This window comes from Terrapene carolina, unplaced genomic scaffold (assembly GCF_002925995.2).
Source record: "Terrapene carolina triunguis isolate 2854851 unplaced genomic scaffold, T_m_triunguis-2.0 Scaffold210, whole genome shotgun sequence".
Taxonomy (NCBI): Eukaryota; Metazoa; Chordata; order Testudines; family Emydidae; genus Terrapene; species Terrapene triunguis.
The window spans coordinates 12,483,713-12,497,738 of NW_020664561.1; the positions used below are offsets into that span (position 1 = coordinate 12,483,713).

Here is a 14,026-nt window from a genome sequence, read left to right on the forward strand (position 1 = left end):
AAAGAGCAAAAAGGTCAGCAACGTTATGCTGGCACAAGGGAACAGAGCAAGGAACCCACAGTAAGATATTTTAACTCAAGACAAATTTTCTGCTGATGTAAACTGGCCCAGTTCCATTGCAGGTGACACCAGCAGAGAATTTTTCTCCAACAAGGTGAAAGAATAAACATGGAGCGTGGAATTGGTTTGCAATGGTTGGCTGGCTCTTGTGTGGTATCTATGTTCAGATCAATTTCCATATTGCAGCCCAAATACAGTTTTAGTGGTTTGTACCAAAATGGGAAAATAAAGATTATCTAGGATACAGAAAAATGCCTGTGACTTCTGACTTTATGTATATTTCCATGTCATGGCTTTTCTTAAACAGTTAAAAAGGTCTGAACAAAAATACTGTCCTAGAATAACTAGGTAGGTCCTATCTAATCTCTTCTTTTTAAAAAAACAAGTTGAAGTCTCTTCTTTAGTGTGTGTGTTACCAGCTCATGGCAGGGCTCTGTGTAATATGATTAGTGTTTAAAATCAGTTTTACTTCTGGGTTTCCAAGGTAAAATTCCCTTCTATCTAGGCATGTCTCTCATATTCCCCTCATTTCAAGAGATGTCACCCATTTGTCCCAATGTTTCCAATCTGCAACAGTGATGGTGGTCTCTCACTTGGATTGCTGAATATTATTGGCTCCCATCACTGTAACAACTGAGCATCTCACAGTCTTTAATGTATTTATCCTCACAACACCCCTGCGAGGCAGGACAGTGCTGTTTATCCCCATTGTACAAGAGACTAAGTAATTTACCCAAGGTCAGACAGGAAGCCTGTGGCGGAGCAGGATTTGACTGGGAGGTCTGCCCAGTCCTAGGTGAGTGCCCTAACTACTGGACCATCCTTCCACTCATGCACCTGAGGTTACAGAGTTATTTACATTAAAAGAATGAATCTCCCATTGTGATTTTTATCATGGGTGTCGCACTGTCTGGTGTTTTCCTTAAAGCCCAACTCCTGGGGACAAAGGCTTACATGAGAATTTCCAGTTTCTTTTCTTTAAAGTATGTTTCTGGTGTCATGGTTACAGAGAAATGCTTGAAAAGATAACCTGAGCCAACCCTCAAGGCAAGGTTTTTTGTTTGTTTGTTTTTTAAATATCGATCTCAGGATTTTTTTTGTTGCAGATGATTTTGGTGGCCTCTCTTGATTTTTGAACAGGTGCAGTTGGCTGATGTTTTGTGTCCTGACAGATAATTAAAATGCTGTGTCTTTGTTACGCATTGCGGGGCATGGCTGGCCCCTGGCAGGTCTGGATCTAAGTATTTATATTGTATGTCAGCATTGCATGTGAGCAACTACCTTCACACCTGTATTAAAATCTGTGGATGTAGAACATGGGGCTCTGGCAGCTGCTCTGTAGTTAGACATCTCTTTGCATTAGAGGGGGCAGATGGTCCCATTCTAGTCACACTGTTTATCTCTTTCACTGCCCGGGCCGATATCCAGGGCATTTCAGTGGCGTGAAACACATCTCCCCAATGTCCTAGGATGGGGAGAGGCAGCTGTGCTGGACGTTTGTTTCAGATAAAGGAGGTCTCCTTTGCTGCACTGTGGGGACCAACCCCTGCCTTTGCCCAGGCTGCCACAAAAAGGGAAAAATAACCCAACCAATGCCCCTTCGCTGGGGGCTTGTGCCAATCTACCTGCCAGTGCCCAAGGGTCTACGACCCACCCAGCAGGGACTCGCCCACAAGGAAGGACAAGGGGGGCTTCTTTGTCCTAGGCCATCTTAATCACTTAAGAGGCACCAGGGCACAGCGTAAAGGGGGAGACGCTCCATATGCCAGTAGGAAACAGAGTCATTCTTGCGTGGGTAACATTTTATTGCAGGTCGAGGAGAAGTTTTAGAGGGGCGCTGCTGCTTTAAACCCCTGGCTTTGTGTGTGTATCTGGGGGTTGGCACCCTGCTCCCAGGTGCCTCCTGGCTCACCAGAGCCTGGGGAACCATCACGGCTGGCGGGAGGGGCTCGCCAGGTACCGGGCGTGCCCATACCTGAAGGCAGCCCTGCCTGGGTCTCCCCGCACGGCTGCCGCCCAGCCAGCCATGGACCCCCTGGCTCTGGAGCAGGGGCTGGACGGGAGGGGAGCTGAGCCACCGCCCGCCCCCGAGGCTGAGCGCGCGCGCCTCCTGTCCCCGGGCCCAGGCCACTGCGGTCGCTTAAAACAAGGGGCGGGGACGGGAGGGGCCCGCCCGGCCCAGCTCCGCCTGCAGCTCCTCCCCCGCCGGCCGGGGACAGGCAGCTGCAGCTACGGCAGCAAAGTTCTTCCCGCCCGGCCCGGCCCGGCCCGGCCCGCAGCCACTGTGCGGCGGGCTCCCGGCGGAAGATGGCGAGGGGACGCTGCCACCCGCACGCGCTGCTGCTGCTGCTCCTGGCGGCCGCCCTGGCCGGGGCGCCGCCCGGCGGCCTCTACTCGCCCGGCGACCCGCTGGTGCTGCTGCAGGTGGACACGCTGGAGAGCAGCGTCCTCAACTCCAGCAGCGCCTGGCTGGTGGAGTTCTACGCCTCCTGGTGCGGCCACTGCGTCCACTTCGCCCCCACCTGGCGGGCGCTGGCCGCCGACATCCAGGGTGAGTGGCCGGGCCACGGCAGCCCTGCTTCCCTCGGCCCTAGCCCTCTGCTTGGCCCCCCAGCAAGGGCACATGGCCACCTGCCCGGGCCAGCTCTCTCCCCCTCCCGGGGCCAGCCTTCCCAGCTCTGTGCCATCCTCAGCCCCCTCCTTCGTGCCACTGCCCGTGTCAGCCCCTCCCCATAGAAAGGGCCCACACTGTCCTGGGGCCGCCCCATGCCCTTTCTGCCAGCCCCCTTCCCGTTCACTGCCCCGGCTCGCTGGAGTCCTCGCTTCTCTCCTCTGCATCCTCGGCCCCCTTTTCGGCTATCTCTGTGCCTTCTCCCTGCCCCCCGGCATCTTCATTCACCCCCACTCCTTTCCCCTCTCAATTCCTTGTGTTTCCCTCCCCCTTCACTGCTCCCTCTGTCAGTGCCTCTCCGAGACCCTCGGCGGTGGCATCCCTGCTCCAGGTCATTTGCAAACCGCAGAAAGGAGGCCGCCTGCCTGGCCTTCCCTTGCTGCGGCCGAGTCTTGTGTGTGGCTGACGGGTCCCAGCTGCACTCTGCGCTGTAGCTTTAGTGCCCGTTGCTGAACAGTTAGGAGAGCAACTTCCCTAAAGTTGGTCTCAAAAACCACATACAAACGAAACCTCTTCCTGCTTCGCTTCTGCGTTGTAGCTACTTCACTTTTGGGGGAGGGTTTCCTTCTCCAGTTGTGACTTTGGGTTAACTTTAACGCTGTGGCTCCTTTCTCATCCGCCTGGGGCTCAGGCACTGTCTAACTGGCTGTGGAGGAGGCCAGAAGTGTTGATCTGATCAGCTGACGCTCTAATACAGACTGGGCTTGGGAGCTACTGGAGAAAGTGTGTGTGTGTTTGGGGGAGGGGGGTGGAATTGGAGGTTTTTTTCCCACTGTCTTTTTGCCCTGAGCAATGGGCGTGTGTTTGAAGGTCGCAGATGGAGCCTCTGTAGATCAAAGGCTGAGTTGTGCCCTGTAGCATGGGCTGGGATAGCTCCTGTCACCACAGGTGGCTCCATCAATGAGTAGTAGTTGAATTGGTGCTTAGTAGTTGACCAGTTGGTCCCTCCTCTGATGTTTGGGGCCTGCACCCCAGGGAGATGGCAATGTGTTTTGAGCACTTTTCATCCTGAGGGATCGTTAATTGATTGCCCAATTAGAGGCATGTGAATCACTCGACCAGCCACTGAAATGCAGCCGCCCTGCAGGCGGAATGTGACAGCTGTTCAGAAATGCACAGTGGCACTGAATGACAGTTGTGGGATGGAAGTGAAGTGGCCAGATTCCAACGTAAGAAACACCCCTATTCTTCCCCAAAGTGACATGAGCTCCGAGAGGCAGAAGGAAACGTGCCAATGGGAAAGCCACCCACATCACTTCCTACAGCGCCTTCGTTTCCTTAGAGGACTTATTATCTGCTTGGCATGGCTATGCTTAACATGCGATATAGAAGGAGGATTGACATTTGTGCCTTCAAAGGGCTTTCCCAGCACTGAATCTTTGCAGCTGCTGTGGGGTAGGTAAGTAACTATAATTATCCCCGTTGCACAGATCAAGGAACTGAGGCAGAGTGGCTAAGGGTCTTGCCCAAGGATATCCAATGAATCAGTGGCAGAGCTGTGAGTAGAACTCCCATGCCTATGTACTAGACCATGCAGCCTTGGTGATGAGATTACAGGCTGAGGTTTGCGTTACTGGATGACAGAGCGTTGGTTCATGCTCACAGGTGTTTTCTGGTGTTGTGCCCTGATTCTAGATGCTGGTGGAACAGTGCTGATGTGACTGTGTGACTTAGTGGGAGGCCAGGAGGGATCTTAGAGATCCTTGTCATCCCCTTGAAGGCCTCTTCAGCACTTCCCATGTGCATCATCCTGAAGGGTCTGGGAAGAGCTTGCCATAATGGGGTGGCCAGGACCAGCCTTATGATCAAATGACCCTTCTCTCCCTCTGTGCTTCCTCCCATCTGGGGATCTCAAAGTGCTTCCTAAACAGTCAGGGATTCAACTTCCAACCCTCCTTATTCACAGGAGGGAAGCGTTATTCCCGGCTTGCAGAAGGGAGAACCTGTCAGAGGCTACGCAATGCTCAGGGTCGCCCAGCAAGTCACTGGCACAGCTAACTTGGGCCAGGCCTCTGATCCATGGGTTCCCATTCCTATGCCTTAACCACAATGACAGCGAGGTCCCCGGCTGCTAGAAGAGGAGAGGCACATTGTGACTTATTGCTGTCCTCTCCAGGTCTGCGGCCAGGGAGAGCTAGGGTGGGCCATGCGCTGCCGAGCTTGCATGGGGTCTGGGCTTACACGGAGCAGGGTCCCACATGCTATGGGCCAGCCTGTGTCTCTCTGGTGATCTTACCACCGGGATTGAACTTCCAGCATCTGGTGCCCCTCAGAGCATCATTTAGGGACTCTTTGCTGTAATTGCCTGTACCTTCTGGACCCCCCATAGTGTGCTCCAGATAAGATTCCTGTACAGTGACATGCCCAGGACTGGGGACAAACAGACATGGGAGGGCCATGAACCTCATACACACAGAGGCCATGTCTGATTGGACCCTGTGAGCTGGGATGGAAGCAGTAGAGTCTCATGTCCCAGGCTGCACATGCTGGTCTGATGCCTGGAGCTGAAAGGAGGATGCTGCTGATTGCAGGTTTTTTTGTTTTTTTTTAAAGGGAGATATCCTATCTCCTAGAACTGGAAGGGACCTTGGAAGATCATCGAGTCCAGCCCCCTGCCTTCACTAGCAGGACCAAGTACTGATTTTGCCCCAGATCCCTAAGTGGCCCCCTCAAGGATTGAACTCACAACCCTGGGTTTAGCAGGCCAATGCTCAAACCACTGAGCTATCCCTCCCCCCCGTTCTCTGGGGTGAATTGACAGCCCTTCAACCCTCTCTGGAAGAACATACTTAGTGATGATGGCTGTTAATTGGGGCTGGTGTCCTGTGCGCAGTGGGTAAAGGAGTCACGTGCTGGTGGCCTGTGTTACGCAGGAGGCCTGACTAGATCACAGTTGTCCCTCCTGGCCTTGAAATTGATGACTCTATAGGTGCTGTAGGCACATGGCCTCCCATTGGCCCAGAAATCTGTATTTGGCTCTGTGCCAGCAGGGCATCGCACATGCACTCTGCAGAGCTCTCCTGCTGACATAACACGGAAGAGTCTTCACTATGAACCCACGTTTGCCTCCCTCTGACGTGTGTTGACAGAACCCAGCTCATGCAGCTGGAGGAAGTACACACACCCACACGCCAGGGCTGAAGAGGTACAAACGTGCCTTTAGTGCAGCATTCAATGGTGATGTGCACTAAGCAGGGAGCTCCTGGCCCCTTGCAGCCCCTCACAACGGCCCCGGGCTGGATTTGCTTGTCATTGCAATTTTTCCTCCCCCTTTTCAATTCTGGCAGGAGAGGCTGTGTTTAAACTCAGGACACTAGAGAATTTTGTCTCCGCTCACTGATGGCTGCGGAAGCCCATAAATCAGACTTGGAAAAGCTCCATGAATCTAATTGGGCAAATGCTGATCTTTAAAGTGAAACCTCCTGGAGCGGGGAAGAGCCTGGCCTGCCAAATCCCTCTTGGGTTGTCATATGAAAACGTGATGGAGAGTTTGTACGAAGAGACCTTGCCTGGGTGGGAGGGGAGAGTTGTTTCTCCCACCCAAATCCTTTTCTCAGCCGATCAGTGCAATTCATACACTCCCCTTTCCCTGCACTCGAGAAGCCCTGAGCTCCAATCCGGCTTATGGGGAGATTTTCAAAAGGGCTGTTGGGTGCCTGCGTCCCATTTGTGCCTTGGAAAATGTCCCCTTAAATCACACATGGGGAAGAGTTTTGCTTCCTTGTAATCCCCACATCGCAAAGTCATTATGCAGCAGGTTACAATTGGCAGCCTTTCCTCAGGAGAATTAAGAATGTAGAGCTGCCAGACCAGTAGCCTGTCTAGCCCAGTACCCTGTCCCTGACAGTGGCCAGCAGGAATCCCCTTAATGGACACTACGGAATATCCTGCGGGGAACTTAATTTCTAGCATCCACCAGGCAATGTCTGATTTATGTCCTGAGGCCTGAGAGTTTAGAGCCCGTCTAATGTAACTGAATGTTCACAGCCATATGTCCGCTTGCCGGGCCTTTTCTAAATCCTGCTAAATTCTCGGCTTCAGTGAGATCTTGTGGCAGTGAGATCACGGGTTAATTGTGTTTTTAACATGATTTCCTCTGATCAGTTTTAGTTTTGCTGCCTTTCAATGTTACTGATTGTCCCCATGTTCTTGGGTTAGATGAGCAGGCCCCTGATTACCTGCTCTGTGTCAGTTATGCTTTTATATACCTCCATCACGTCCCCCTTACATGTCTCCTCCGCACAGCCCTGCCTATGCCTGCTCATGTGGAAGTCTTTCCATGCCTCTTGCCCTAAGCCCTGGTCAGAACATGAGAGCCCTGACGGATCTGCATCCCAGGAGGGGAATAGGAGCAAATGCTGCAGGTCAGGATCAAGGTGCCGTGTGCAAAGCTGGGATGAGAGCCTGGCACTGGAATAACCGGAATAGCAGGGGTGTTGCAGGTCAGAGTTGAGCTGCCTTGGCAGAGACGGCTCAGAACTCGGGGGTGTTGCAGGATGAGGGCAGCTTGCACAGCGCTGGTCTGCGTTAGCCTGGCTCTCGCTAGCGCTGCTTTTTCCTGGCTTTCTCCACCCAAAAGGTGCGTTAAACCAACCGCCGCCTTAATGTGAGCTGAGCCTTTTATGTCCACTGGCGGGGAGCATGAAACCCGCCTGGAAGGAAAGCCCTGTGCTTTCAAATGGATCATCCCCAGGGCAGCGCCCAGTAAGAGAGAGGCAAACACCCCTCAGTCTGATTGTGAGCCCAGCTTCCACGGCCAGTGTGTGGGCCCCAGGATGGTTTCTAGGGAGCCTCGACACAGTCCTTGTGTAGCAGCTGTGGCATGGCTACAGAGGAGCTGAATAGAAGGCAGATTGTGGGGACAGGAGGGAAGCGCTCAGTGGCTGGGACCTATTCAGTGCTGTGTGAAAGGGATGTTGCATTATGGATCTTGGGGATTCTGCAGAGAGAGGCTAGAGTAAAGGATGTGAACGTTCCCAGCACCCCGGCACTGCCTGGGAGTGCAACTAAATGGCAACCTGCCCCAAACACTGGCTCTGGCTCCCCCTTGCCCTGTGGAACTGTCTGCATGCGCTTGACACCTGCCCTGCTCCTTCAAGCGCAGGGAGCAGCAGCATTGCCAGTGTGCTCCCCCCTCTTTGCTGGGAGCGGGCACCTTTTGGAGCACTGCATTTGTCCTCAAATGGCCAGCAGGGTTTGCTCAGACAATAAAAGCACAGAACTGCCTCTCAAATTGAGAGCTGCAAATTGCACTTGTGCGGTGATTTGAGGGCTGGAGTATATTGGGGGGGCTGGTATTTCCCTTGGACTCGAACCCCCCTCCCCGCCCCCCGTGTGCTGCTGCACAATGTTCTCTTGTGGGGCTAGCACAAGTAATGGTATCATGTGACCTGTGCTAATGGCTGCCTGTCCTGCACTGCAGTAACACCTCTGTCCCTGCCAGAGCTCCTGCATATCAACCACACTAGGTTATGTAGCCACCTGGTTGCAATGGCCAGAAGAATAGCTAATCAATGCCACTGTATTCCATCCCTGCTGTGGCCACCATCTCCGAGATTTTGGCTCCTGTTCCCGTCCTTTTGAGCATGTTCCATGGACCGGACCCCAGAGCAAACAGAGGAAGTTGCTATATCAGTCGGATACGCTCCCCTCTGAGGAGTGGGCGGTCCCATTCAGACGTGCCTGGAAGGCGCCTGAAAGGATCTGGGGGTTGCTGCTCACAGCTCAGAAGAGCTGAGTCATGAGTTTTCAGGGGGGTGGATTTTTCTAGCCAAGCATAATTTTAGAATGAATCCCCAGGGGTACCCGGAGGCGAATGCAGGGTCTAGTTTCCTAGGCAAGATGCTCTGTTCAAACAAACGCGTGGGGGCGGCGTGCCGTGATGTCAGGAGGAGCCAGAGGCATGGATGGAGCAGCCGTGCACTCACTGACTGTGTGGGATGGACCCTGGAGCTGGCCTGTCGGAGTGAGGACAGCATTGCTGTGCGTTGGGGAGTAGGGACCGGCCTGTGCCCACATGTGGGGAGAGGGAGAGAGTGTTCTGGGCTCACAACTGCTGCCAGAGAGGCCTCTGAGCCACAGTGTTTATGGAAGAGGGATTAACAGCTCTGCATTGGATCTCTGCCCCTGGCACCAGGCTGAAGCTGCTCTCCCATACGTTCCTCCTCCGGTCTCCCAGGAGTGTCTGCTCAGCCTGCCACTGCGAAGGGCTGGGAGGACGTTCTCCTTGTTGTGCCTGGCGTGGAGGAGGCGAGGTCCCTGGAACAAAAGGGCTCAGTTCTCCCTCCCTGGCACCTTGCCCACAGATGAGACTTGTGAGTTTACTGCGCTGACCCATGGGTTTCCTGTCTCTGCAAAGTCTAGGGAGCTTCTCTTTTGGGATGGGGAGAAACTGTGAGCTCAGTTGAGCTGTATATTGGGGTTGGGGTCCCTACCCTCACCCAGTGACTGCAGCCCAGAGAGAAGAGGTTGGTGGCCAGAGTGAGGATGCCAGTTTGCGGGGGAGGGGGGCAGAGATGCGGCACGCAGCATGAGTTGCTCAGATCTCAGCCCCAAGTGAACTCACGTGCAATGTGATATTATCCACCACTTTGCGAGGCTTGCATGTTTCACTCCCTGCAACCCTCAAACTGTGGCTGCCAAGCCAAGGGGGCCTGGGTTGTCCTTGGAGATGAGCCCTCCTAGGAAAAGGCCGGGTGCTGCAGATGACTGTTCCTAGGTGAGCATCCCAACACAGCCTCAGCGTGGTGCCTGGGTCACTGGACAGCTAGAAGGGCAGTAGGGTGGTAGAGATGGAAAACTGAGTTCCTGAAACCCCCCTCCCCTCACATGAACACCTTTTGTAAGAAAAGAGGTTTGACCCCCAGTTTCCTGACCGGATTCCAGCTCTGAGCATTACGCTCAGTCAGTCCTAAAATACCCCCATAGTATTTGCTGGTGAAGTGGCCTGCGCATTCCCGGTGCTATATAAATCAAGTGGTTTGACTTGTGTAAAGCATGCTGCTCTGCTTCCTGTCTTAAGCTGCTGTGCTTACTCTGCACTGGTAAACGGCTGCTGTGCCGTACCCCAGAGCCAGCTGAATTTCATTGGTGGCTAGAAGGCTCCTGTTGCATAAGTATCGAAAGTGCTTTGGGATGAGCAGTGCTCTAGCAATGGAGGAGGATAGAATTCAGCTTCCGGCCATGGAACTGTAGGAAAGGTTTTGGGGGGTTACCCATAATGCATTTCTTCCCAGAAATATAACAGAGGCTTCCTCCAACTTAGCCCTCGTCCAGCATGTCCTAGTGGCTCTGCCCCATTTCCTGGGGCTGGCATGGCTGGGGGTCTCCCCATGAGCAGTGAAGCTGTGACAGGCTCTCGGGGAAGAGAGCCACTGGAATTCGGAGTGAGCTTCTGCCCCAGCCGCTGCTCCTGTTCTCAACGCAGAGTGGCCGGGACTGGAGAGGGGGTTCAGATTCGCTAATGTCTGTCTGTGTGTCCTTTCAGAATGGAGCCCCGCGGTGAACGTTGCCGTCGTCGACTGTGCAGACATAGCCAATCAGAAAACGTGCGGGAAGTTTGGGATAACTGGGTTCCCTACGTTGAAGGTAAAGTGAGCACAGGCTGAGGTGGGTGCAGGAAAGCGGAGCTGGTGCAGCTTCAATCTGTAGGGGTGTGTGTACTCGGCATTCTGCAGCGGGGCTCACACCAGTGCTCTAAAAATAGCTGCACAGGCAGTGCTTTGAACGGTGGCTCGGCCTCTGAAGCCTAGCAGGGGGGTGAGAGGACCTGGGCAGGGAGGCTCGCTCCAAAACGCTGTGTTGACACACCCTGTGACATTCCATGGGGCTGGTACCCCAGGAGGCCCCTGATCAGTTCTACTGTGGTCCTGGTCTCCAGCCTGTGTTTTGGTTTTGGGTCTGAACAGCAGCATTGGCCATAAGCCATCTGAAACCACCCCCTCCTGTTTATCTCAGCGCTTCACCAGGCAGACTGTGTTTGTTTGGGATATGGGTTGTTGCTTACCACCGGTCGGTCGGGGAGAAGAGCCCTTTGTGTGTGAAATCTCTCTGTCCCTGTAAGACCGTGGCAGTGGCATTACCAGGGAAACCTGACTGGGGTGTTTCTAGGAATCGGCAACCTTTTGAATTTGAAGCCCAGCTGGCTTTTGTCCCTGATGTGAAGCTCGCTATCCCTGAGGAAGGAGTGAGCCTTGAATTCAACCCAGGGCTCTAGGACCAACTCCTGTATGAGATGGGTTCTGTGCCTCCTAGAGCACTTTATTCTTGTGGCTTCTCCTGGCCTGTTTCTTTTAACTGTTTCCTCTCCCTGTCAGTTCAGCTGAATGATGACCTTGCATCTGTTTATATAGCACCCCAAATGCATTCCTGGGCATACACGTAGGAATCGCTTCATCCAGCACTGAAATGCAGCCACCTCTGGAGTGAAACACAGTAGCTGTTCAACAGTACACAACATCCCTTCTCAGGCATCTAGAACAGGCAGTGAAGAATACCATATCCAAGTGAGATTGCTGTGGGGATCTGGGCAGGCAGAACGTAGTGAGGCACAGAGGAATTTGGCCAGGAGGCTGGAGCTAACAGCTCAACTCTTGTAAAAAGTACCATGGAGGTCTGCCACAAGTGACTTTACTTTTGTGTCTATTCCCTAGGCCGCAAGGGTGCTGCACGATTTCATTCCCATCTGTTAAGTGCTTTGAGGCTTCCCGTATTGGGTGGTTCTGTTGTTATTGGCAGTCGAATTGCGATTCCACCCCTTGGTCCCTTGCCCAGCAAAAATTGTGTAAATATATATAATTTAAATATTTCCTCATGCAAACAAACCCCAGTCCAACATAAGCAAGAATGCAAAAGCCTCAGAGATGCCTTGCTAACGGGCAATGAATTCCCATAACTTGGAGTTCAGATGCAGGGCTTAATTATTATTACTATGCACAGGGCAGGAGAATGGCACCAGAGTAGTAAAAGGTACCCTCCATTTTTCTTTCTTGCATTTCTGTTGGGGACTCCCTGTAATGAGCCCTCTCTGAGGTTGTAGTAAGGGAGAGCAAAACCAGAGTCTGGTATGTCCCTGTTCATCCTCCCTTCAGGTTCCCAGCACACCTTTTGTCCTGGCTGTGTTCCTTTCCTAAGGAATGGGGACTCTAAGTGCCTGAATCCATTCCAGCTGGGAGGACGGTGTGGTGCCTTTGATCTGGTGCAAAGGGGAATACAGCATATGACTGTTTCAAATGCCTCTGTCACAAACATTTCCTGAGGCAGACCTAGTCCAGTTCCCGCAAAGTCCTTTAAAGAGACGTGTCAGTGAGTCCTTCTGAGCAAACGTCACTGTGTTTCCAGTGACCCTTTGGATTATTTGAAGCCGAAAGAATTCTGTGACTTGTTTTTTGCTGTTTACTTTCTGCACCAGCTGGTGAGCTTGCTTTGGCTGAGCTGTAACCCAAGCTAATTGATTGCCTGTTAAGTGACAGGATGCCAGACTCCAGGGTTGACATTCCCTAATGTTGGTTCCTGGTCGGATCTCCTGAAACGAACACTTTATGACTGGCTACTCTAGAATTTACACTCATGGTTGTTAACTTGAGTTAAGGAGCAGTCAGCTAGCTGCAGTTACAGCTGGACCAAAATCTCTGGCTGTGTCTTTGTGTGGGATTTTTGACAGTGGGATAACTAAGGGTATGTCTACACTACGGGATTAATCCGAATTTAGATAATTCGAATTTGGGAAACAGGTTGTATAAATTCAATTGTGCGCGGCCACACTAAGCACATTAATTCGGTTTTTAACCACATTAATTCGGTGGTGTGCGGCCACACTACCCCATTAATTTAACCACATTAATTCGGTGGTGTGCGGCCACACTAACCCTAATTCGAATTAACAAAATCGATTTTGGCGCTACTCCGCTCGTCGAGGTGGAGTACAGAAATCGATTTTAAGTGCCCTTTAATTCGAATTAACTGGCTCTGTAGTGTGGACGGGTGAAGGGTTAATTCGGATTAACGCAGCTAAATCCGAATTAAAGTCGTAGTGTAGACCAGGCCTAAGGCATGGGAGTGGCCCTGCTGGAGACAAGGGAGAGGTCGTTTTTAGCTTGATGTAGCTGGATGAGGTCAGCACTAAACCCTCCACCTGGGGTTGACCTCACCTAGCTACATCCCGGTAAAATGAAAGAGCCTTGTTTCCACTAGGAGTTTGCAGCAGAATTGCTAATGCTCATTATCCCGCTGTAAAAACCCACCCTTTTTGGCAGTGAAAATAGCCTGTGTTTTTGTCTACACTGGGAAGATGAGTGGTGTATTCAAACATGGTGTGTAAACACTACTCTGCACCTAGTGTAGACAAAAACAATTATGTTTAAGAACGTTAGCTGGTTGGGCTAACCCTAGGGCTTTCTACACTGTAATGTGAATAGCAACAGAGGGTCTTGTGGCACCTTTAAGACTAACAGAAGTATTGGGAGCATAAGCTTTCGTGGGTAAGAACCTCACTTCTTCAGATGCAAGTAATGGAAATTTCCAGAGGCAGGTATAAGTCAGTATGGAGATAACGAGGTTAGTTCAATCAGGGAGGGTGAGGTGCTCTGCTAGCAGTTGAGGTGTGAACATCAAGGGAGGAGAAACTGCTTCTGTAGTTGGATAGCCATTCACAGTCTTTGTTTAATCCTGATCTGATGGTGTCAAATTTGCAAATGAACTGGAGCTCAGCAGTTTCTCTTTGGAGTCTGGTCCTGAAGTTTTTTTTGCTGTAAGATGGCTACCTTTACATCTGCTATTGTGTGGCCAGGGAGGTTGAAGTGTTCTCCTACAGGTTTTTGTATATTGCCATTCCTGATATTTGACTTGTGTCCATTTATCCTTTTGTGTAGTGATTGTCCAGTTTGGCCAATGTACATAGCAGAGGGGCATTGCTGGCACATGATGGCATATATAACATTGGTGGACGTGCAGGTGAATGAGCCGGTGATGTTGTAGCTGATCTGGGTAGGTCCTGTGATGGTGTTGCTGGTGTAGATATGTGGGCAGAGTTGGCATCGAGGTTTGTTGCATGGGTTGGTTCTACAACCGCATCTGCTCCAACCCCTCAGACAGAGACCAACACCTACAAGATCTTCACCAAGCATTCTCAAAACTATGATACCCACACAAGGAAATAAAGAAACAAATCAACAGAGCCAGACGTGTACCCAGAAGCCTCCTGCTACAAGACAGGCCCAAAAAAGAAACCAACAGAACTCCACTGGCCATCACCTACAGTCCTCAGCTTAAACCTCTCCAACGCATCATCAGTGATCT

At 52.0% G+C, this 14,026-nt stretch overlaps 1 protein-coding gene across 1 annotated transcript in view; it reads left to right on the plus strand.

Annotated features, from left to right (window-relative positions):
• Window positions 1–2,367: 2,367 nt before the first annotated feature.
• Window positions 2,368–14,026, plus strand: part of LOC113407276 (sulfhydryl oxidase 1-like) — a 37,331-nt gene continuing 25,672 nt past the window's right edge. The window contains exons 1-2 of the mRNA XM_026655600.2: window positions 2,368–2,611; window positions 10,218–10,318. Of these exons, the coding sequence (XP_026511385.1) occupies window positions 2,368–2,611; window positions 10,218–10,318 (345 nt within the window). The remainder of the gene's footprint in view (window positions 2,612–10,217; window positions 10,319–14,026) is intronic.